The 23291-nt window shown below is 45.8% G+C and overlaps 1 protein-coding gene across 4 annotated transcripts in view; it reads left to right on the forward strand.

Annotated features, from left to right (window-relative positions):
• Nucleotides 1-16086, forward strand: part of Camkmt (calmodulin-lysine N-methyltransferase) — a 376955-nt gene extending 360869 nt beyond the window's left edge. For 3 of the 4 annotated variants that reach the window (XM_005390947.2, XM_005390949.2, XM_005390950.2), the window contains 2 exons: nucleotides 4680-4811; nucleotides 10327-10931. In XM_005390947.2, coding sequence (XP_005391004.1) covers nucleotides 4680-4811; nucleotides 10327-10404 — 210 coding nt within the window. In that variant the 3' untranslated portion in view covers nucleotides 10405-10931. Of the gene's footprint in view, nucleotides 1-4679; nucleotides 4812-10326; nucleotides 10932-15065 lie in introns of those variants that run through there. The other variant, XM_005390948.2, reaches the window with a different exon arrangement.
• Nucleotides 16087-23291: the final 7205 nt, after the last annotated feature.

Here is a 23291-nt window from a genome sequence, read left to right on the forward strand (position 1 = left end):
TCAGTGCCAGCGAGGTCCCGAGCTCCTCGGAGGATGAAAACAGCCAAGTTCAACGGAAAGCCAGCTCCCCATGGTCTCTCTCAGCTCCCAACAGCCTCTCTCAGCTCCCAACAGCCCTGCTTCTTCTTCTCCAGGTCTGCCTCTTATGCTGCTGGCAACAGTCCTCAGGTGGGCCTCCCACACCCAGCACCACAATTACTCAGTTCAGCTGAGGGTTATAAGTTGACCACCAGTTATCAGTCCACCACAAGATCTGATTAAAAATGCAGTGAATGCTGTTTCTGAGTGTCCTCCAGAAAGACAGGCTCGTAAATACAGTGTGTCCTCGTCCACCTTGTTCACAGATCTGCAGCTGTGCAACGTCTGGCTCCCCTTTAAAGTCAAAATGATCACAAAAAGCAAATGTTTGAATCAATTCATGACAAGAAGGCCGCCAGGACAGTACAAATAAAGACACTCACGAAAGAGAACTTCCAGAACTGCTTTGGCAAGTGGAAAAAACAATGGGAAATAAATCAGATATACACACTTAAATATCACAAGGTCTCTCTTATATGATAAACCCCAAAAATAAATAAAGAGCAAAATAAAAGACAGATAATAGGAAATAGGGAGATCTTTTGCAAATAGGAGGGGGACCAAGAGATAGATGGAAGGAAGGATAAAAAAAAAGGAATTAAGATGTGTTATGTACATGTACCAATGAAGAATGTAATCATTATGTATTGCAAATGCACCCTACTAAAAAAATAACAATTAAAAAAAGAGGCGATAATTGTGCTCCTAGCAAAGGAGGATATTTTGAGGGGGATTTGTGACATTGTCTCTTTTACTGTGATAAATGTTTTTAATTTAAAAACACACCTTGTTTCTCAGTCACACCTCATCTGTGCAAGTGTGTGTCACTTTTGGTTAGTAGTACACTGAGAAGTAAGTGTTTGGGATCCAAAGTACCGAATTCCATTTTAGACAGAGCGGGTTAAAGGTATTTTTAGAATACCCACATGCAGCGATGAGTAGGCACTTGGAAATATGGGTGTTGGCCCTGAACAATGGCAAGTGCTATAGTTATGGACTTGAGAGTTATTGATGGCTACGTGATAGGTGAAGCTGCGGATTCAGTACAATTGCCTAGAATTACATAGAACATGCAGAAGAAGTAGGCAGAGCCCTGGGGACCTCTGACAATTAAGGGGCAGATGGAAGAAGAAAAGCCAGAAAAGGCGAGCTGAGAGGGCTGTAGGAGAAGAAGCAGGGAAAGGCAGCATCTCAGAAATCAGGTTAAAAAAACAGCAAATAATCTTAAGCTTAAGCATATAATCAGTATTTAATAATTGGTTGCCTGGAAATGAAAAAGAAATAAAGGCATTTAATTGGCGTAGCATACTCCTTTTCAAATAAGTCTGAAGCACACTTATTTTGTTCCAGAAGCACATGCCCTTTAATATGTGAGGATGGAGTAGTCTAGCAAAATAACAACTGAGCCTACAGTGTAAACAGTATCTTTGTTGTATAGCGGAACTTCTCTCTCTTCTCTCCAGGGACAAGTGAATTCCCTCACATCTCTGCACATCAGTCAAAACTTCACATTCAATTGAGTGTTCATTCTGAGTTTAAAATGATCGTGTGACTGAATGCTTAGAAAGTTGGGCTTTGGTAAATTGAAAATATTTTTTTAAATGATGGGCTAATGTGAAATCTATATTCTTTTCCTTGTTTTGATTTTTTTGCAGCCTAAATTGTAAGGCATATTCCTCTGGTTTTACTGCTCCACAGATGGAAAGCCCTGCTCCTCTAGCGATTCAGGGAGGATGGGGTGTGGGGGATGCTTCTAAAATCATCCATTAGGCATGGGACAGAGGCTGACACTCTGTAGGACTCTGTAGATGTTTATTGAATGAATGGATGATGTACTATTTTCCTTCCTATATATTAATCCCTATATCAAAGGTGTCTGCATTCAACAAAACAGAAAAAAAAACTTAATACCCATAACAGAGTAACTAGAGATTAAAAGTCATGCTTGTTCTTTCTCTTTCTTGTGGGGACAGGATGGGGCACTGCTACTGCCCTCTGAAATTCCACCCTAGCAGTTGACTCTGTGAAAGCTTCTTGACAAAAATCTTTTCAAAAGAATAAGCAATGGGACGTGGCCTTCGAATTCCCAAAGATTTGAATTTTTCAGATTATGCAACCTCTGGATTTAGTTTATTCTCTCGACCCATATTGACTGAGCACCCATTGTGCTAGGCATGGAGAAAACAGAAAATAAAGGGTCAGAAGATCCTGTTGTCATGGAGCGTACCTTAGAGCAGGAGGAGACAGCAATAACAAGCAACGATGTGATGTGTGTCAGCGGTGATAAGTGCTAAGAGCAAGAAGAAAGCCAGGAGAAGGGGTGGAGAGTACCAGCGGAGAGAGAAGGGCGTCTGCTGTAGGTAGTTTGGTGTGGAAAGAGCTATTTAGGCAGAGTGCAGGCACCCCAAGTTGTCAGTGGGTGGGAAGCAGGGAACATGTGCTTTGTGAGTGCAAAGATCAGCCCAACCAAGAAACCTGCTGCCCAGTAAGCCTCATCATGTATAGCTTAGATGATAGCTATAAAATCAACTCTTCAATTATAACTGTAAGACAATCTTTGCAGGTGATTTGAAAATGAAACAGCTTCCATTATTCAAAAATCCAGAATGGCAACCAGTTCTTAAAAGTGATGAAAGTGACCTACTCTTCCTTTTTTTTTTTTTTTAAATGGAGACTTTTGGTCTCCTGCTGAGACCATGTATTATATCTTGTTTCCTATGAAAATGAATTTTTGCTGCTAAGTTTGAAAACTGTCTGAAAATAGCAATTAATATTGGAAAAGCTGACAGAACCTTAAGTGTAGTGGCACGATTTGTGCTGCTATAATTATGTGCCTGTGTGTATACATGTCTGTGTAAACACAGTATGAAAACACACTTGATGTCCGAGACAGTATACAGTGTATTTTCTTGCAGGTGAGTGAGGGGGAGCGGGGCGAGGGAGAGAGAAGGGATAGAATTTTTAAAGCACTCTTGGGTGGCGTGGGTTTTTCCAGTCTTACTTTTGCATGACCTTGTTTTTCAAATTATTTTCACATTCACCACCTCATTTGATCCTCACAACTTGCTGGAGGAAAAAAAGGCCGGGCAGGCTTTGTTCTCTTGTTGGATAGAGGACAAAACTGAGCCAGCCAGCTATCTTACGATGAGGAGCTTGGGCCACATCGTCCCCAAGGCCCCTTTTAGCTTAGCCGCTCAGTGGTTTTGTGTCTGATTGTTCTGAAGAGACGTAGCCGTTGAGTGGTGGTGACTCCCTGTAAGTCCGGGAAGCCTTCTACCACACAGTTCCTCTCTGTGTTCTTCAAACTCCGACTGCTTGTGTAATTACCTGCAAAATGCAGCGTTCACTGACAAGGTGCAGAGAAGATCATTGAGGGGATGAAAGGAGGGCCTCGGGAAGCAGCTAGTGCGGTGGTAGCCGTCACCACACCTGGGTCAATTATCCCACCTTTCTGAGCATCCTGTAAAACGGACCTGAGAATCCCTTCACCGTGGGATTGTTTGAGGACGAAGAGAAGTGCTGTGTACAGTGACCCATTCCAGATGCTCAATACATGGCTGATAGGTGTGAATGATACACTACCTGCCGTAAGAAACTGGGCTCTCCTGTTATGATTCCCTCAGAATCCAAAGTGGCTTTTGAAGTATAAACTTGGAATCAACAGATGCATACAGCTCTCTTTCAAAAAGGGGTGGGGGCAAGATTGGGAAATGTGGCCATCTATGTGTATCTGGAACCGGAAAGGAAAATCTACATGCACCCCTTGCTAGCAAATGGTCTTTGTGGAGTGTTATGTCAGGCAGCCTTCTGAACTCCAGTATATAATTCATATGAGTTCTCGATTCTCCACACTGCAATAATCTCATAAGATTGTATGGTGATTTACGAAAGCCATGCACATACTCATTATGCATTTTCATTTGACTACTGTGAGGAGCTGTTTTTGTGCGGTGCTGACCATTCTGAGGGCGTCCATGAAGTTGGGGGCCCAAATCCTATAACTCCTAGCTGAGGAGTTCGTTGAGGGATGTCACGGAAGAGACTGGTGGCAGGACTGAAACGTGGAATCTCAGTGGGCGTTGCTGTTACTCGTCTCTATGGAGGATATCCTGGTACTGAGTTTTCAAGGCATATTAGACTAACATTTACCTCATCAGTTGCCATATGCTCAGGAGTAGGTTGAGGCCATGTTGACAGATACAAAGAAGTCACAGGTGAGTGGGACTGCCCTGGACCCTAAAGTCTAGGTGGCTTAAACCATCAGACCTGAGCCCATGCGTATTGCTGTTCGGAACACCAACTTTCAAGCATATTTTGTTTACTATATGCAGTGTTTGGAAATGATAAAACACAGTAACTGGCCATTTGAATGTGAGATAAATAGACATGATAGATAGATAGATAAATCGATAGATAGATAGATAGATAGATAGATAGCTGTCTTTTAAACGATTCTGTGAATGCCCATCCTGTGTAGATGTCTTCAGAACAATTGGGGAGTTTTTCTTCCTCAGAGTAGTACATTAAATGTCTGGGCCAATGTCTCATGTCTGATTGCCTCCCAGTTTTAAAATGTGTCAATTTCTTTCTTACTGTTCCAGGGGAAAGCAATGGTATTTGCCCCACGCCGAGGGACTACTTTAAGCCAGTTTTGCAGTCTAGCTGAAAGAGCTGGCTTCTCTATCCAAAGACATGAAAATTATGATGAACACATTTCAAACTTCCACTCCAAGGTTAGTTTTCTGCTTGTGTTAGATAACACTTTAATCCACATTGCATTTTGAAGAGATCATGGTCTTTTTGGCAGGTAACCTAAATATTTGATTAAAGTACTCCTTAGGTGTGTTGCTTCTGAACAGCTATTTGTATCTGATTATTTTGTGTGGTAAAGCCATCTTTTATCTTTGCATGTCTGGAAGGACTTTACAGAAACCATTCCTGTTTACTCCTTTCTCTGGAACAAACTAATCTTTTCGTTCATAATAGACTAATTTGTAAGATGCAAGAAGAGGTGGCATAGAATGAATGATAAACATGTGCATGTATTTTAATGAAAAACCTTCAGCTTTTAAGTAGGTTAAATGCTTAGCTGCACTGAAATAAATAAAAGGTGAATGTCTAATTGTATCATGTTGGACTATAAATCTTTATCTCTGCCTGCTTTATGGCTGGGTCAGTTGGCAGTTTGAGACTGTTAAATCTCATACAGACTTTCACAGTTGTGGGGTTATGTGTCAGATCGAGGCGCTACAAGATTTAGGTCAAAAGCACTTATCTGAGAGTGATTTCTAAGCCTGCTTACATAAAGCAATGTTATCAGCCTTTTTATTATTTATGAGTGTAGGGCAATATAGGACACTGAGAAGCAAGTGTTCCACTGAAAACTTTTGAGGGTTCTCACATTTGCTAGTACTTGTCACAGTGACTAGTCAAACATGAATCGCTTCAGTAGTTTTGTGCAGAAATCTCCCTTTGCTGAGCTAGTCTGACCTTTGCAAGAGACTTTTGACTTGTCATGCTTTCACAAGTTATGACTGCAGATAAGTAAAAGCCTGACCTTAATTTTCTCCTGGGACAATGTAAATAACATTCCTTATTATCCAGGACTATGATACGATGTAAAAGTGTTTTGGCTCTTGAAAATTATATGCAAAATGGATCTGATCTTCCAAGCAAAAGAATGAAAACTCTCACTTTCTGGACATGGGTTTACTTCCTTGTATCCCTAGGGTCCCGTTTAGTTCCTCCATTTGTGAACTGAGAGTTAAATCCCATCCTTTACTGGCAGAATTGGGCCCACTGCTTACAAACAGAAAATAAAAATTGAATGGCATGTTATTCAGTTTTTATTTGCTTTTCCAGAATAACATTTCCCCTTTTTAAGGTCCCTCCCTAGAACAAAAGGAATGGCTCTGAGGGCTTTACCTGTCAGGAAAGGGTCTCTCTAGCCAAGAGGATAAGGTGGCTTTCACTCCAGGGTCAGACTAGAGCTACAGGGATCAGGTGATGGCTGCTTCAGTGTCATGTCGTTCACTTGTGCCCTAAACAACAAACGCTGTCAGTTTCTCAGTGACAGCTCAGGAGAGCAAAGATGTGGTTCTTTCCCGTAGCAAAGATATTCAGCATTGTCCCCGAGACTCTGTCTCCTCCTCCCTCAAAAGATCTCAAGTGTGTTGGGACACACAAGACATTCAAGTCCTTGGTAGCATTTCTCCTTTGTCTAGAACTTGAATGTCAGTTCCTAGTGGAGAGCAGGCCCTTCTTTATTTCCAGTATCCTACTAAGCATGGCATATTCTGCAAATCTCTGAACATACCGTATTTATATTGTGCACCATACACAGTTAGTACTCCGTCCGCTGACTGATGGATTCCTGTAAATACCTATGTGACTTTCCTTTTCTCTCCTAGTAATTTCTTAAAGTCAAATTCCACATCTTGCTGACCTTGGACTAAGGAACAGTCCTCTTCCTTGTTGTGAGGGCTGAGATTTGCATGTTGTTCTCTGGAAGTACAATCCTGGGGGCATATCCTGCCGAGTTGGGGCGCCCTGGGTAAAAGGTATAAGCGTGATAGACACATTTTTAACGATGAGAGCTGGTGCAGTGGTCTGACATCCTGCTTCTAACCACAGAAAGCCTCGGGCCCTTCTGTGCCCGCCCCCGCAGCAGGGTCACTGCTGACTGCTCGACACCCACCAGCGACCCAGCTCCTGCTCGCACTGGACTTGTCCTCCTTTGCCAGAAAAGGGACAGGCGCGGAGAAGCAGGGAGCGGGGAGCGCCGCTGTGCCCCAGCGCCCTTTGGCAGGGGTGGGGCGGGAGGTCCGCTGTCCCCTCCGCCGCTGCCGCCGCCGTCGCGACTGCGGGACGTGGAAGGGCCACGCGGCTGCCGGGCACCTCCACCCCGGCGGCTTTTGTTGGCGGCGTGCTAATAGCCGGGGCTTAAAAGTTTCCCATCTTGAGCGGCAATCGGCTTTCTTGCTCTCCATCTCTGGCCAAAGCCCCGTGGTCCCTGGGACGCGCCTGCTCCCCGATGGAGGACAGCGCTTTCCTCCGGGCTGCGTGTTATCCTCTTAGCCCTACTGTGTTGGAATAGAGCGTAACCAGCTGGAGGACTGTAAGACGCCTGATAATGCCGCTCTTTTCCGCTGTCCCGTCTTAATCTTGTTACACAAATGGTTGTGAAGAGATTCATGAATTTTAATTTTGCCCTCTGCATTAGTGCTTCGCGTCACTCATACACAGCTGCCTTCTACGCCGAGTTTTTCACCCCTCCTCTTACAACAGGGGAAAAAATTAGTTACAATCTTGGCAGTAGTGCAAGGTTTAAAAAAAAAAAAAAATCTACAGATTTAGGCAACCACCCATGAAGCTGATTAACAGTCAGTGATCAGGAGGAGCAGCTTTGCCTCTTAAACTTTTCACCTCTCATTGTTAACTGTGAAATTTTATTTCCGTTAAAAAGCAAGCCTGTAATCAAAACGGTACCATTCTGCACTTTCTGCCAGTGCTTTTGTTAAACCGTGCCCACACCATGCAGCCGGCGTGCTCAGGAGCCAGGCAGGCAAAGGTGTAGCATGTTTTTAAAACCCTGCCTTTCTGCTAGTCCAGGCAACAGGAAGAAAAATAAAAGCCTCCCCTCTCTTTCCCAGCCTCTTGGTCGCCACCAGGCTGGGAATCAAAGCACTACCCCTTAGGATGTTAGGACAGTGCAAACCCCTGCGGATGTCAAAATAGCAAATGCTTTAGCAAGGGACAGGCTGCCTCCGAGATTACAGCTGGCTTGAAGTTAGTAGATGAAAATACTCTCATTCATGCAAATATTTTTGAAATATGATTTTATAGGCCATGCTCAGGTGTTTTTTTTTTTTTAATTTGTTAACATTTGCGAAGCAACCAGAGTGTTTATTTTCCATATTTTTGTACTTAGTCATGAAAATAGGCTTGAGCACAGTACAAGTCAGTACATTGTGTTAAAAGCACGGCCATACTGCACTTCTGCTTATCATTCAAAATGCCACATTACAAGTGGCTGGTGCTTATAATCTGTGTGGTGTGCTGTTGATAATTGTGGATACTGTAAAGGGTAAACAGTCTGAACTCCACTCACGCTGCTGCTGTTCACGCCGTAGTAAGGCTGAGTGTGTTACATCCAATTATGAAGTAAAGCATAATGCTTCTAATAGCAGCTATATAATTTAGTTCTGTCCTCACAGACCTTGTTTTAACCTATGAAATTGAAAAATTGTTTTGTTCACAATTTGCTTTTTGTTTATTTTTTTTTCCCAAGGTGCTGTTTTATTTCTTAAAATTATAATTATTAATTGGGTAAATGGAATTATTCTTAACTCCCATACCATTCCCCCATTGAAGCGAGTGTGTGTTCAGGTGCCCTCCCGTAGCAGACTTGCTCGATTCAGAAGTGAGTGGGGCTGGGTTATGGCCTTGCCTCTGAGGGTCCTCGGCTCTTCCCCCCCGTTGCAGGAAGAGCTCACAGTCACGCCAGGGCTGGCCCCCGGCCCCTTCCAGCGACCAAGCTTCTGCTTCGGCCTCCAGAGGTCAGCATAGAATTCAAGTTAAAAGTGATTTCTAGCCCATATTTACAGAAGAATTATTTATCCCACATATTACCTCAGGGACTCTATGAAGACCTCTTTTGGGTTTCTGTACAGTCCTGCATTGCGAGTGAGCGGGTCAGCTGACTCAGGCTGAGTAATCAACTTCCCCTGATCCCCAGTCCCCGGGGAAGAATTTAGCTAGCTTGCCCCTCTTCTTTCTGTAAAACATTTGCACAAGTTGCCTGTACTTCCAGGGCAACTGGCAAGAACGTATTTACGGCTGGTAGGTCCTGGGGAATGGGCAAGGATTGGGAGGTTTGTGATGCCTTTTTCTCAGCATTTAAAAAAAAAAAATGTTTTATTAAAGAGTGATGCAGAGGGACCAGTGTTTAGGATTAACACCGTCAACATTTTGGTGGCCACAAAATCCACAAGGACCTTTCTAAATAGACAACTAATCAGCTGTGAACAGAATAGACTCCACCAAAGAAACTGAATGAAGTCACTTGAGTGATTGTACCACCACCATCTGTTCTTAGGGAAGTGGATTAGAAAATAGACTGGATTGGCTTTGTGTACCCCAGTGGAAAGCAAAAGTGAGCTCCAGGCTCCTGTCCTTAATAGTGAGCACACATAACAGCTTGGGAATGTGATTTAGAAGAAACAGGCACTTGGAAAAGATTCAGGTTAACACATCTCAGACAGACAGAGCAATCCAGAATGGATGGGGCCATGCCTGTAGCTTTCAGGTAGGGTAGGGAAATCTGTGACTGATTGGAAATAATGATAGAATTGGTTCCTTGTATAATTAAAAGAAATATTTATTTCTGATCCTTATACATTAAAAAATGAGTTCACAATTGACTCCAAAACACTAACTTCAAAACTGTTGTCTTTATAAACAGCAAATTACTACTTGCTAGAACAAATATAAATATGACTGTCAAAATTATGCTAGTCAAATGAAGAGGAAAAAGTGATTTGGGGATTTCAGCTGGATTTTATGTTATTTTTTTGTATCGAGAATTGAACTCAGGACCTTGTTCTTGCGAGGCAGGTGCTGTGCCACTGTGCTCTATCCCCGGCTCCAGTTGGATTTTAAAATTGTATCACAAGAAGGTCCTCAGAACGTCACCTGAGCAGTATTGAACGTTGCCACTCTGGTTGTTGGAATATGTTCTCCTCAGAGAAAAGAATTTTTTAGTTTTTCTCAATATCGATATGAAACCCTAAAGAGAGCCCCTTAAAAGTCTTCAGGCTCTATAAGCCTGTGCCCAGGCGTGCTGTGGTCTCCGGACAGTGATCCCAAGTGATCCCCAGCGCCGGCCTGCCTGAGGAGTGTGCCACGGACTGGAGCCGGAGGGACTGGGGGCGGAAATGTCTACGTGGAATGACTAGACTGGGGAAGACGAGGACGTCCCCAGCCTTCCCTTCCGTTACAAATGCAGTTTGGGTACTCATGAAAAAACACTCTACCGTCATCTAAAATACTACAAAAGATTCCCATCTCAGTGTGCGGTATTGTGTCAATGCCACTGACATCTACTCTGGGTTACTTTTTGTGATGAATTTTTCCAGAACTATGTATTTAGGTGAAAAGTTGTCACATTATAATCAATATTAATTTTGACTTGTAAATATTCCTAACCTGAGTCTCCTAACCATTTTCTTATTCTATTATTATTTTCAGTTGAAAAAGGAAAGCTCGGACATATATGAAGAAAACCTTCATTACCCATTTATGCTTATTTTAACTAAAAATGGGTAGAAGATTAAGCGTCCCCCAAAGAAGAAAACACCAAACACACAGGGAATATTTTCACAGAAACAGAAATGTCTATAATGGGTGTAATATGCAGCAAACCATTGGCTCCCTGAGCTCCTCAAGCCCTCAGGACTCGCCCTTCCCCCACCTCGTGACATTCCAAGTGCGGCTGTGGACTCCACCTGTCCTCACCTACCTTACTTCCCAGCCACTGCCACCACCCCGCTTCCCCCTTTCACACTCTGTGTGTCTGTCGCATTTCCGTGAAAACCCTTGTTGTCTTTAAGTGTGTATAAGCAGCCTGTCTGAGATTTGAATTGATTTGTGACCAACCTAAATATTTTTTCCTCTAACTGAGACAGAATTTCTTTTTTGTGACACACACACACACACACACACACACACACACACACTTTTTAAAAATGGTCTTTGTTCTGTTTTGGTGGTGGTAGTTTTTAATCTGTAAACACAGCAAATCATCTGACTCTTTCCTGGTTAAAAAACAAATAAAGTCCATCTTTCTGATCTCCCTCCAATTGTGTTAAATCTGCCATCTCTTTCTCTGTCTCTCTCTCTCTCATTCTTTTTTTCCTATTTACACAGGATGTTTTTTCCCTATAGAGGTATAAGAAATGACTACATCAGACCACAGCCTCATAAACTGACCGTTTGTCCTCTGGACACAATAGCATGGCCAGCCCTCTGCTCCTCCTCTCCAATTATGTGTGATTAGTCTCAGTGCGCTGTGTCAAGGAGGGGGAGTGTGCTGAGTGCTTATTATCTGTTTAGGTACAAGAAGAGCACATTTAGGCTCTGACTATGAATGAAAAGTGAGCCTTTATGAGGGCTTAAATCTAACTGCTGCTGTTCCCCAGGCCTCTTTCAAAATAAGTCCTTCCCAGAGAAATTTTGAATAAATGGTTGACAAACTAGGTTGCAACCAGGGGGAGTTTCAAAAAACAAAAAAAAAAACCCAAAAAACTCAATCACACAATTATCTTATTTAAAATAAGTATATATTACTAGGTGCTTTGATGGGAGCGCGTGGGAAACATTTCATAGGTGCTCCCTAAGATGAGGAAAAGACTACTTCTCTGCAGGGAACCCAAGCCCACCCTGCCTCCGAGACACTCTAACACCTTTTGTGGAAATTCAGGTGTTTATCTGTAAGGAATCATCTGTCCCACTTGGGGGGTAATGTCCTTCGGTGGGGCAGCCGTATGCCTTCACATCTTTAGTAGAGGTAAAGCATGTATTCTGTGAGATGCAATTAAAGCGATGGGGGGGGTGGCCTGGGAGAGCTCATCTTTTGCATGTTAAACAAACTTAGCTGCCATAAAAATAGGGACTCTCAAATGTCTTTTCTGCTCCCTTCTATCCGTGAACAAATTTTTCACCATCAGTTTGCATGTCCTTGTATTCACCACTTTTTCTGCTCCATTAGAGCACCTAGATGGATCTCAGAAGGCATAGGTCAAGTCGCAGTTAGATCATACATTTCTTTCTCACAAAAACTTGAATTGCAATGCCAAGTGATGGGCTAACATCACAATAACAGCAATTTATTCCTCTTTGGATAAAACAGCAGTCTATTCTCAGAGCTAGAAAAGACCAGGGCAATGCAAACCAGCCATTTAACTGAGTAGTTCAGCTAGTGGCAGCTCTCCTTTGGCGACTGGATAGGTTGCACACTGGCTTCATAGTTTCTTGTTTAAAAATTAGAATTTGGAATGCTGTTAAAGGCGGTGAAAGTAGTTCCACTTACACTGATGCAAATACAGCGGAAATTATTTCTTCTGTAAAACCTATGGCTAAATCTGCCAAAGAAAGCCCATCCCTGTTGTAACACCTAAGATGATCTATTCTTTTTTCCTTTTTAAATATAGAACAGCAGGACCATGAGAATTTTTCCTTTTATTTCTCATGAAAATATGTGAATTTACAAGAATTCAACTTGCATTCGTGTGTTGTGAGTATAGAGACCAAGAGCTTATTTCTCTGGGCAAAATTATATTTTAAAAAATAAACCACTAATGTATTTTTAAAAAAAATATCTGAGAACAGTAGGTCAGAATTGAGCTAGTCGTAGCAAGAGATACCAGATAAAGAAATATACGTATGGATGTGGTTAAAACCTAAGGACTCTCCTGTGAAATGTTAAGGATTTCATAGACCTGTTCTTCATGGGAGCCTCACCTAGAAAAATCTCTAGCCCAGGGTCTTTGAAAGTTTTTAAAAAACTAACGCCATTTATTATTGAATGATTTTTATTTACTTTTGCAAATTTTATCAGAACATAGATATTGAGAAAGGGAAAATATGGCAACTCTAAAAAGTTTATCCACTTTTGAATTTTAGGGTTATTTCTAAGCATCGGTATTGGGTTATTTAATTGCAGCTGAAGTGGCCTATCCCGTAATTGTCCATGTAATTATGCACGTGTTTATTTCAAAAGGAAGCCTGTCAGCCCAGGAAATCATAAGAGTTTTTATGATGCTTCTCTTCTTTGTATTCCTTTATCTTTTGATAGAACTCATCATTTTCCTTTGTCCTACTAAGTAGATTTGGTTGGGTAAAAGAATGTTTCTAATATCACCCACGGGCAGTTCTAATGCAGTGATATGAACAGCTACATACAAGTTGGTTATAAGAAATATATTTTATTTTATAGCAAGACATATGCTGTGAATTGGGATAAAAGTGCTAGAAAAGACTACCTAAGAGGCTGATGCTATTTTGTATAAATTGTGTATTTTGTTGGCTTTTTGACTGAGCATGAAAATGTAACTTCCATTAGGGAAGGGTAATTTAGGTGCTCAGTATTCAGCAGAAAACTTGTCGGGGCCATAAAAGCTTTTCTGGCTGGTTCCTCGGGTGTTTTCAGAGAAGAGCTGCCCGCCCCTTGCTGATTTTCCCTTTGGCTTCAATATGGGCTGAATTTACCACGGCATACCTGTTGAATCAATTTGGGGGATCCAGCAGTTAACTGAGTGAAAGGAAGGATTAGTGGACCTCTGGAGCCCTATTTCAACAGCCAGGTGTCTGTCCTAAACTAGTTAACTGCTTTTGACAGTTGAAGAACCTGGTTTAATGCCATAGGCAGGAGGTGGCGCGGTTGTTTTTCCTTCGCCCCACTCCCGAAGTAGGGCATACCTTCTTCCTAGGGGCTGGCTGTTTTTGTTTTTTATTTTGTTTTAATAGGAATGGACTGTTGCCTTTCCTCAATCCGGCTTCCGTAGACTTTGTCTTTGTGCTTAGTCAGCAATTCAATTGTTCCTAATCTATGCTCCACAATTGGGTAGTATTGTCTGACGTGACCCTTTCATTGGACTCGGGAGGAGAGGGGCAGTCAGTCCACATTGGGGGGTAGTCAAAGTACATGTAGATGCATGCTCGCACCACACACATACACACACACACACACACACACACACACACACACACACACCGAAGCTGGTTAAACTCCAGCTTAGGCCTCTAGTTCCCAGATTCAAGGTACCCATTCCCCACTCCCATCAAAGTTTTCTGACTTCAGACTAATGTGAAACATCATAATTATGCTGGGTTACATGCCATAGTCTGATTTGAAAGTCATACTAATTTTAGACAGAGCAAATTTTTCCTGATTGGACCATTTCCAAGTTAGGAAGGAGCCTATTGGTTTTGAACTATTAGGCCTGAAATACCACTTTTAATTCTCAGATTTCTTTGTACCCAGAGAGCCTACTGCCCAGGCTGGGGCGAATGTTCACCGTATTCTCAGTCCTGGAAGTCTGTGCATTTGGAGTCTATATTTTGCCTCTTTGTTTGTTTGTGTCCCTGACTTTTCAATTAATATATTTTTAATAGATAAAACAGATCACACTGTGACTTTTAAAATGTCAACAAGCTTGTAAACAGAAATGTAATAAAATGGCTAATAGGAGATTCAATAGTTAATGGAGGGACTGATGTGTGAGCAAATACAGTAGCTGTATATTGGAAACTGTGCAAGTGAAGATGGCTTTAGTATTGCAAACTGAGGAAGAAAATTGTTTTTAATTAGCACCTTCATAAGAACTGCTGATTAATACTGTTTTGTTTGGTGAAAAGCTTTCAGCTGAGTAATTTGTACAGCCATTACAACAGTTTTGTTAGAGCGGGACTCCTGTTGTTAAACACAAACAGCAGATGATAATGGTGGAAGATGAGTTTGTCATGTAACAATTTACCTTATTGAAAAAAGCTTTATATAAAACCCAATACAGTAGGTACCAGCAGAAATCACATATTTTAAATCCTTCCAAAATTGCAGTGTGCCATGCTTGCATTTTTTTTTCCCAGGGACTAGAAGCAGGTTTTATATCATTTATAAAATTATATACACAATTTAAAGGTGGTGTAGCATGGACAGGCCACTTTCTCAGCAGTGCTTTACATTGGAGCAGGAAAGTGGCTGTGTATTCAAACACGTTCTAACTACACAAAGCAGGCTGACAAATGGAAGCCTAATTAAATAATGTTACTCAGATGTAAATTTGCATTGGAACCGGATGCCGGGAAATAAGAACTGGTGCTTTTGCTAGAGGTGGGTTTATCACACATAGCATCTTTAAAAAAATTTTCTCTCACCGGAAGTTTAATTAATCTTTTTTTTTTTTTTTCTCTTCCTGGCAACATTTTAGCTGACCAGAGAAAACTGCCCATTCAATGAGACCTGACCAGGGAATAAGAGGCACATTTCAGTGAATTCACTAGCCAGAAGCAAAGAAACTTTTTAAATTTACTACATTGCAATGGTAAAGCATCTTTGCGCTAAAATATTACACTACCCAAGGCTGGTAAGAACTGTAAATTATCGGAGTGGCGTAATAGAGCGCGCGATTTTTTTTTTTAAGACAGGCCTTCGGGGTAATAACCAGGGTTGAGGCCCACGACAGTGCCAAATAAGCTTTAGACAGCATAATAGTCTGCAAAGAAAGCCACAGAGCACTAATGTGAAGGAAGAGCTGTCCACCACATGCAGCAAAAATCACCAAAGGTCATTTTATGGTAGCAATTGTGACATAAAATTGGTGGTCATGCTACATGTCTAATACTCAGCACAGCTTTATAAATGATGGGCCCCTAGCGATGGCTGTCATTAAGTGCTTTCATGATAATAAACTTTAAACTGTTGGCTTTATGAATCACCAGCTAGCTTCAGCTGTTCGTCGGATGGAGCTTGCAGTGCCTTAAGTGTGACAAGACCTATTAGGAATTGCAACCATGTTTCAAGCGTACTTGGCTTCCCCACTCCTGGGGTGATTGCTGCCTATTAAACGGCGTCCGGGAAGATTTTCCTCCGGCAATCGCTGATCAAGAGCTTTTTTGGGCTTTGACCTGCATTTCCTTCAAGACTTTCTCTGAGGAGTTTTATAAGAGCAAAACTCCAGAGGATTTATAGCCACTTCTGATTAATACCTTTCCAGTTTTTCTAGCAACTCTCCCACCGCTGCATAGAGAAAAGCTTTCATTGTTCCTGAGGTGCTTATTTGTGACCTTTTCTCTGCTTCCTGATTCCCTCTACCGTGTTCTCTCTGTGAAATCCTCGGGGTGGAACCAAGACAGGTGGTGAAGTTGTTACAGCTGGAGAGACAGAGAAGGAACCAGGCAGGCTTTTATATTTTTAAAGGATTACAAGCCGAGCGGGCTGGCCCCGCCCATTTAAATACCCGCTGTGACGTCACCCGCCGCCCGCGGCACCGCGCGCATCCCTAATGAGCCCGCGGTGTACATCGGGCCGGCGCAGAGAGATTTCAAGATTCAAATTACACTTTCATCAACCTTTGGCGTGCAAGTCTTTCAGTTTCCATAAATCTTACTGTGATTTACCGTCTATCCTACTAATGTGAATAATAGATGTTTGGCGAATCACTTTTAGAACCCAGGGTAATTAATCTAGAAGGGCTAAATACATACTTCAGACTCAGCAAAAACTTTTAGCTACTTCTTGTTGCTTTTTCTAACCTGGAGGGCGCCCCCAACCTTCTCAGTTTTCTTCTGCTTGACTCAGATACTTTGGTGACGGCAAAAGCTTTCAGCGGCTGGGTCCCTGTCTTAATCTCTCCCTCTGTCGTCTCTGTCTGTCTCTCTCCCTGTCCCTCTCTCCCCACTCCGTCTCCCTCCCTCCCTCTGCTAAATCACGTCTTGAAGGTGGTGAAGACGTCCCACGAGTGAGCATCGCACAATTAAATGAGCCTGGGAGGGATGGGATTAGAGTTTAGCGGGGGACACCGGGGGGCTCGGCGGGTCTGCTCGCGTGGCCGGCTCCCTCTAACTTCTCTTCCCAAAGTGGTTCGGGCTAAACTCTCCCCAGCTCGCGCACAGTAGGTCTCCACGGCCGTCGGCTGTCACCGAGAACAGACGCGTCGGCGGCGGGCCCAGCCCGGGGAACGGCGTGGGAGGAGGGCGAGCGCGTCGCGCGCGGCCAGGTGCGGGGCGGGGCCGCGGGACGAAGGCGCCCCAGGGCCCGACGGGTCACCTGCCGCCTCCAGGGCGGAGGGGCAGGACCGGAGAGGGCCTCTGGGGGAAGCGGTGCCGAGCTTCCTTGGGCGATCAATTCGTCCCACCTTCGTGGGCGTCCGCCCGCCCTCTCTGGGAACCCCAGGCGAACGCACGTCCAGGTCCCTCGGAACCGTGACCCGCAGCCCGCGTCCGGAGGGGCGCCACCTTCCCCGGCCTGCGCCCCCCGATCGCGGTGCCCCTGAGAAGGCCTTTCGGCTCCCGGCCGCGGCTCGCTCCCCTGTTCTCGCTCCTGGGGCTCTCCCGCCCCTCTCTGCCCAGGCCTCTTTCATAATTAGGCTGCAAGAGGAACTTTCCCCCTCTCCCTTACTTGGAGACTTCTTTTTTCCCAGTGACCTGGGCTGCACTTTGCCCCGCTCCCTGCCTGCCAGTGTCCTCCGGGAAGGGCCTCTCTTTGCAGGCCTGCGGGCCCCCTCCTCGAGACCCCGGGAGGCCCAGCCTCCCGGAATCGGGCCGCCCCGGCGCCGCAGCCCCCCGCGGGGCGAGGAAGAGGCCTCCGCAGAATGAATGCCTGGCAAGGAGGTTTTTAATTTGTCTGCAGCCCAAGGAAAAGGCCTCAGAGCAGCGTCCCTGCCTCACCTCATTGGACAGCCCCGCTATCTTCCCGGTGGGCGCTGCCACTCACCGCCCTAGGCCAGGTCCACCGCCGCAACCGGGCGGAGGGATCTGAAAACGTTGGCGGAGCCCGCTGTGTGAAAATGCCCCGCGCCCTCTAGCACGGGGGCTCTGCTTTGTCCGTGAAAATCTGTTTCCTGCTTGCAACCTCCCAAGGGGAGAAATTTGGAAGTTTATTATGATGCTTCAGTCAGACAGACAGGGTCGGAAAGTGAGCTCAGAGCATCGCTGTCTGGATTTGCGATCTGCCTTCTAACGGTCAGGCTCCCTTGAGCTGGGGGAATGTCACCGTGCTGTCCCCGGCACAGAAAACAGCATTTAAAAGCTTTGCCCGCCCGACCTATGGCCCCACCTCAGGTGCATTAGCCGTCATTGCCTTCGCAGGCTTTATTTTTAGGAGCAGAGGCCACAGCCCTGACCCAGTCTGTTTTGAGCGGCTCTGTCCTGTCTCTGTCTCTCAAACAGCATCCAATACTGAGAGAGAAAGAGAGAGAGACAGAGAGATGGAGCACCGCACAGCTCCTGACTTTACAGAGCTCTCCTCTTCAAGGTCCTTCTGGTCGGCCCACTCTGGGGCCTGGATGACGCATTTCAGGGTCCCAGCTCGCATTCCGCGAGGCTGTGGGTGACTTGCTCTTCTCTCCCACCAAAAAGCTGCTTCTGGGCCCTCTCACCGCACCTCTGCCCGCAGACTAGACAAACCATAGGGTGGTTATCGTGTTTCCAACACACATTGATACTGAAGGACACTATCGAGCTCTGTCCTGGCGGGAGATGGGGTAAGGAGGGGATGGCAACACTATTTGCCATCAAGAAAGGGAGTTCATGTCTCCACACTTTGATTCTAAACTGGCTTGGCTTACTCTGGCTGCTGAAGTACTGTGTTAGAAACCGTGAGTATAAGCAGAGGTTTGAAATTTACTTGCCAATTGGCATTTCCTCTCTTGATGCCTTTGGAACCCAGGTACCATGTGAGGAAACCCTGCTAGGTGTTGGAAACCTGTGACTCATCCCCCCACACACACACACACTATTCAGCCATGAGTAAAAGTATTCAGGACCAAATAGCCCCTGGAGACCCGGTTGCCATTACAATATGAGCAAGTTAGGGGAGCAGGTAGAAAAGCTGTCCAGCGGGTATCAGCCCAAACTACCTACTCATAGAATCATGAGCTACAAATGCTGGTGGTTTTAAACAACTAAGCTTTGGGGAAATTTGTTACACAGCAATAGATAGCCGGTACACACCTCTATTCTCTGAGGTGCTTTTCTGCATCTTTAAATGTACTTGAGCTACCAAAACTTTTGATATCACGTCCTGCTTGCAATTTGTTGGTATATTTAGAAAACACAAACATAGGTTGCAGATATGACAGACCTCTCTCATCCTTCAGAAAAGCAGCCTGCTATAGAGCAAATTACTCTCCAGCTACCAGGAGAAGACACAAGAGAAAATGGACTCGGGAGAAAGAATAATGAACTCAGAATGAGAAAACCAAGATTCTGCCTGGGGCTTTACCAGTAGTAAATTGGTGACTTTAGCAAACTCTCTGAGCATCAGTTTTCTCCTTTGGAACATAGGAAAATGGGTTATGCACCATTTCTTGCTGACTTCTGAAGTATTTAAGATAAAAGCATTCCATGACCAGGCTAGAGATTTTGGTCACCTCACACAATTAGAATTGTCTGGTGCTGCCAAGAAAGAACTACCGGACACAAGCACTAGTGTGGCCCTTGAGGGTGCTAGCGCTTCTCAGAGGAATTCCTGGGGTGGGCCGTATTCCACCTTGCATGGCCTCAAGCTGGATACTGGGAGGAAGCTTCAGGTCCCACCTTGGGGGAAGAGATGGGGAGGGGCTCCTTCACTTCTATTCACTTTCCTAATAGATACCTGTTGTGTGCCAGACACCTGCGAGATGCCAGGGATCTAACAACGAACACAAAAGACATGGAGGGGCCTGGTGAAAAAGACGAAGCACTCTCTGCAAGTAGTTTGCATTGCAAATAGTAAACAAATGTGCCAATGCACTTATTATATCATAAATGATAGTAAACTCTGAAAACCGGATAAGGTCCTCCTGGTAGAGCATGGGGTGGGTCCTAGCTTCTACAGGATGGTCAGAAAGACACCAGTGACAACGGAGTGAGGGGAGCAAACCAATTCCAGGTATACATTTGGACAGAATTGTGCCACCCTCATAAAATTTCAGGTGAAAATGTGATTGGTCAACCTAAAAGTCAGAACCCACTGTTGTAGGATTTGCAGTCCCTTTGCGCATGACCTGCCCCTTCCCATCCACCTACAAGGCCTGGGAGTAGAGAGGAAGGACCCCCATTGTCCCCATATCCAACTGTTCAATCTGCACACTGGTGGGTACCTGGGAATGGACTTCATGTCCTAACGCCTGACGCCTTACACTCTGAGCAAGCGGGTAGACTAGACAGGACTGGGCTGAGGGTGGGTCCACTTCTAGTCTTCTAGTCTTCCCATGTAATTCCTGGGTCTCATTGTCTGTGTTTCCAGGCATCCAGCACTGGTGTGGAACTGCCCATTCTTGAAGTACTCAGGAAAAGACCCAAAGAGGCTAGAGACTGGCCTCTGTCCGGGTCACAGCCCCTCACAGAGCAAGGGTGTGCCAAGATGTAAAGCGCATAGGAAGGTCTGGAGTGGGGAAGAAAATAATAAAATTCCACCAAGAGAGCATCTCGTCCTTGGCTGGAGACACTCCTGTCATGGTCCTTGATGGGAAAGGTCTGAACATAAGCCTTCACGGAGTCCAAAGGACAGGAAGGAAGTGACAAAGGACAGGATGGAAGCAGAGGACACTGGGAGTCCACACAAAGTGAAGGGGTCCCAGGAAGTTGCAGAAGGAGCAGGAATGGGGGGATTAAGGTACCACAAAGCCGCCACGTCGCCTGGGAGCAGGAGAGTCATCCCCCATGCGGCACACACCTGACTGCACAGGAGTCTGTGGAGGAGGCAGGTGGGAGCCCTGCCCACACAGTGCTTCTAATCTACTAGGGAAGACAGAGTGTCCTCAGATAAGAAAGGTCCATGGGAAAGGACCAGCAGAGGTGGTCAGAGACCAAAGGAAGGAGAAATCACATTCTGGAAGAGGAGGCAGAATTTGTATCAGGTGGGGTGGGGGTTTAGCTCAGCGGCACAGTGCCTGCCTGGCAAGCACAAGGTTGTGAGTTCAATTCCTGGTGCTGGAAACAAACAAAAAAAAAAAAAAAAAAAGAATTTGCATCAAGCCTTGAGAGCAGAAATGGGAAGAAAGGTCCACCAGGGGCATGAAGTCCCTGAGCTCAGGCGCAGGGGAAGATTTCAGAAAAGCTTTGCCTTGGCAGCGGTGAGGGTAAATGAGGTGAGATCAATCCATCCACTCATGCCACAGACATTCACGGAGTGCTAAAAGGTGCCGGACACTGAGGGCAGTGAAAGAGACAGACACAGTCTCTGATCTCATTCTGGTAGCAGGAAAAAAGGTAACAGACCTATCAGCAGATAAGACTGGCTCAACTGGATAGCTGCCGTGAGGGTAGTAAAGTTAGATATTCTGGAAAGTAACTGGGCCTCCGTTAGATACAAGATCAAGGAATTAAGGTTCTAAGAGGGGAACATTTTAGAGGAAGCCTAAACAGCAAGAGAGACCCAGCCTCTTCAGATGAAGGGAAAGCATCCAGACAGGGCAGCAGCAGGTGCAAAGGTCCTGAAGCAGAAGCAGGTCTGCATAGTCCCAGTGAGTGAGTAAAGTATGTGCCAAACAATGAATGTGCAGGCCTGGTCATGCAGAACCTGATAGGCCGTGGTGAAGGGTTGGACTCGATTTTGACAGGAAGCCATGGAGGGTGTTAAGGGAAAGAATGGCGTGATTTGTTGTTTATGAGTAGAATCCCCCGCTGTGAGGAAAATGGGGTGGAAGAGAGGAAGTAGGAGCCCCAGCAGCAGGCTACCATAGTAGTTCCGGTAGGAGGCGGCCGGTCATGGGAGGACTCAGCCAGCGAGGCTGGGGGTGTGGGAGACAGGCGTGGCCCACAGGACTGGACTTTATCAGAAGCACTTGGAGGCCTGGAGGCTACTGACCCAGTGTGGCCTTCTGAAGGCCCAGGGTGGCCGCTCCTGCACACGCAGGTGGAGATGCGGAAGCAGAGTCCCAGGCCCGCCCCTCGGGAGTGCCAGGGCTGGACCTTTTCCAGGGGTCTCAGGGACCTGATGAGCTCAAGAGCCACTGTGCCCACCCTGAGGGCAGCACCCAGGCACTAGCTGGGGCAGGCTGTCAGTGCCCAGTGCTTGAGGGACAGGAGGGCTGAATGTGTGCCCGCTCTGCCCACCTCCTCGAGCTGTACTCAGACTGGTGGAAGGGGCACAGACTTGCAGCGGCAGCTCCACGACTTGTCCTCAGAGACCACATCTCCTGCAGCTGGGGCCAGGTCAAGGACGGAAACGACGAGCTGAGGAGCGAAGGATCGGGGGAAGCAGTAGTAGCGGTTCACGTTCACGGGTGCTTTGTGTGCTGTGCCTCATTTTACCTCCACTGCGGCCCTGTGCCATTGCAGTGATGACTCCTCACTTTAGGCCAGGAAAATGAGGCTCAGAGGGGTAGAGTGACTGCATGGAGAGGCCAGCTGGTCGGTCAGTCCTCTGTGTTCTTGCATCCCACCAACTTTGTCTGTCTATGTGTCGTCTATCTATCTATCTGTCTGTCTATCTATCTATCTATCTAACTAACTAGACAGGGTCTCGCTAAGTTGCCCAAGCTGGTCTCAAACTCCTGACATCCCTGGAGGGTCCTCCTGCCTCAGCCTTCCAGGTAGGTGGGGTTATAGGCATGCACCACCATTCCAGACCCCTTGCACCAATGCCATAGAGAAAAGTTGTGCCCGGATGAACCCTAGCTATCTGCCTGTTGCTCAGAGGAAGGCCCGCTCAGAAGGAAGGCCGATGGGTGAATCTGAATGGAAGCAAAAGCAGAGTGACGCTGCCCAGGCTTGGCTGGGAGACACACAAACAAGTGGACAGTGGGTCTGAGCGAAGGGTCCTTAGAGCTGGGGGCATGATGCCGATGAGTTGGCCAGATGTCAGACCGTCCATTCTGCTAGATGCTAGATGCCGACATAGCTGGGACCCAACTATAGGTCCCATGGCCGAGAAGGGGCTTTCCCTGGACCTTTCTTCTGGCCTCCCAGGACTCCACGGAGCCGGTGATCGGGTGGTCCTTCTGGCTGGTCTCTGAAATCACTTTACTGCCTTTGCCTTGGGGCTGCATTACCAGCTCCCCAAATGGGTGTTGGGAGCTCGGCTAGCATTTCTCCAGGGAGGTCCAGTCCTGCGACCTCAGCAGCTGCTTCCCCGTAGGGTCACTTGTGGCCTGCTCGGCTAAGCTGAGGGCAGGCTCACCAGGTGAGCTATGCCGATAGCTACTCTTTTCCCACGTTCCTTTCTTTTCCTTCCTTGGCAAGGTAGAAACCAAGTTTTTGACAGAAACATTAGGCGTGTCAGTGTGACTCACCCCCGCCTGGTGTGATTAAGCTGCTTCTTTCTGATCGTCTCTGCTATATGTAAAGAGGAGAAAGCTGAAGCGGCCAAAGGAGCCAAAGCGCTGGCGTCAGCGGCACCTAGGCACGCCTGATGGAGCGTTCTCTCCGGGAAGTCTGAACGAGGCGGGCCTGCACCGCGAAGCAGGGGCCGAGGAGCAGACGGAGAATCAGCCGGTGTGCTGAGTGGGGAC

Source organism: Chinchilla lanigera, unplaced genomic scaffold, assembly GCF_000276665.1.
Source record: "Chinchilla lanigera isolate Chin_1 unplaced genomic scaffold, ChiLan1.0 scaffold00040, whole genome shotgun sequence".
Taxonomy (NCBI): Eukaryota; Metazoa; Chordata; class Mammalia; order Rodentia; family Chinchillidae; genus Chinchilla; species Chinchilla lanigera.